Here is a 564-nt window from a genome sequence, read left to right as displayed (position 1 = left end):
CATTGTAACAAATAATAATATTTTTTAAAGTATTATTTCCCAGATTTAAATATCGCTAGACATGTACACGTGAAACCCCCCACGCTCTACAACCAATCAGGAGCGTCTACCACAGCTGTAGCCAATCAGATTTAACGGAGCGCTATTTGAAAGCGGCTCCTCTCGGTGTTGTTTATCTGCAGAAATCGGCGTTTACGGGTAACTTGTTCTGCTCGCTGCTTAAAATAAGTCGCTGTTGAGTCCGTTTGTTCTCGTTGCTGCAACATGTCGTCTGTGGAAGTTCGTGCTGCGGTGAGTAAACTGAAGTTATGTCGCTGTTTAAATGCGTTTAGCTTGTTAGCGTCGCTAGCTAGCATCGTTAGCTAGCGTTACCTCCCGCTGCCCGTTTTGTCACTTTCGGTAGCTTCTACGAAGTTTCTGGATCTCGTTTTCTTTCTGTCAGCAGCTTCCAGCCGCAGAGAACCAGGTGAAGATGGGAAAAGGCGCCGCAGCAGGTCCGAGGAGAGCTGCTCTCGGAGAGATCACCAACTTTCCTGCAGCAGCACCGGTCAACACGAAGGTAAC

General features: G+C 47.5%; 1 protein-coding gene across 1 annotated transcript in view; it reads right to left on the bottom strand.

The window, feature by feature from the left end:
• Nucleotides 1–368: 368 nt before the first annotated feature.
• The window catches only part of dis3l (DIS3 like exosome 3'-5' exoribonuclease), a 24,667-nt gene continuing 24,471 nt past the window's right edge, over nucleotides 369–564 (bottom strand). Inside the window, exon 18 of the mRNA XM_046033212.1 lies at nucleotides 369–506. Coding sequence (XP_045889168.1) covers nucleotides 369–506 — 138 coding nt within the window. The remainder of the gene's footprint in view (nucleotides 507–564) is intronic.

The sequence above is a fragment of the Micropterus dolomieu genome, linkage group LG20 (genome assembly GCF_021292245.1).
Source record: "Micropterus dolomieu isolate WLL.071019.BEF.003 ecotype Adirondacks linkage group LG20, ASM2129224v1, whole genome shotgun sequence".
Classification (NCBI taxonomy): Eukaryota; Metazoa; Chordata; class Actinopteri; order Centrarchiformes; family Centrarchidae; genus Micropterus; species Micropterus dolomieu.
This window is presented reverse-complemented; position numbering and strand designations above follow the sequence as displayed.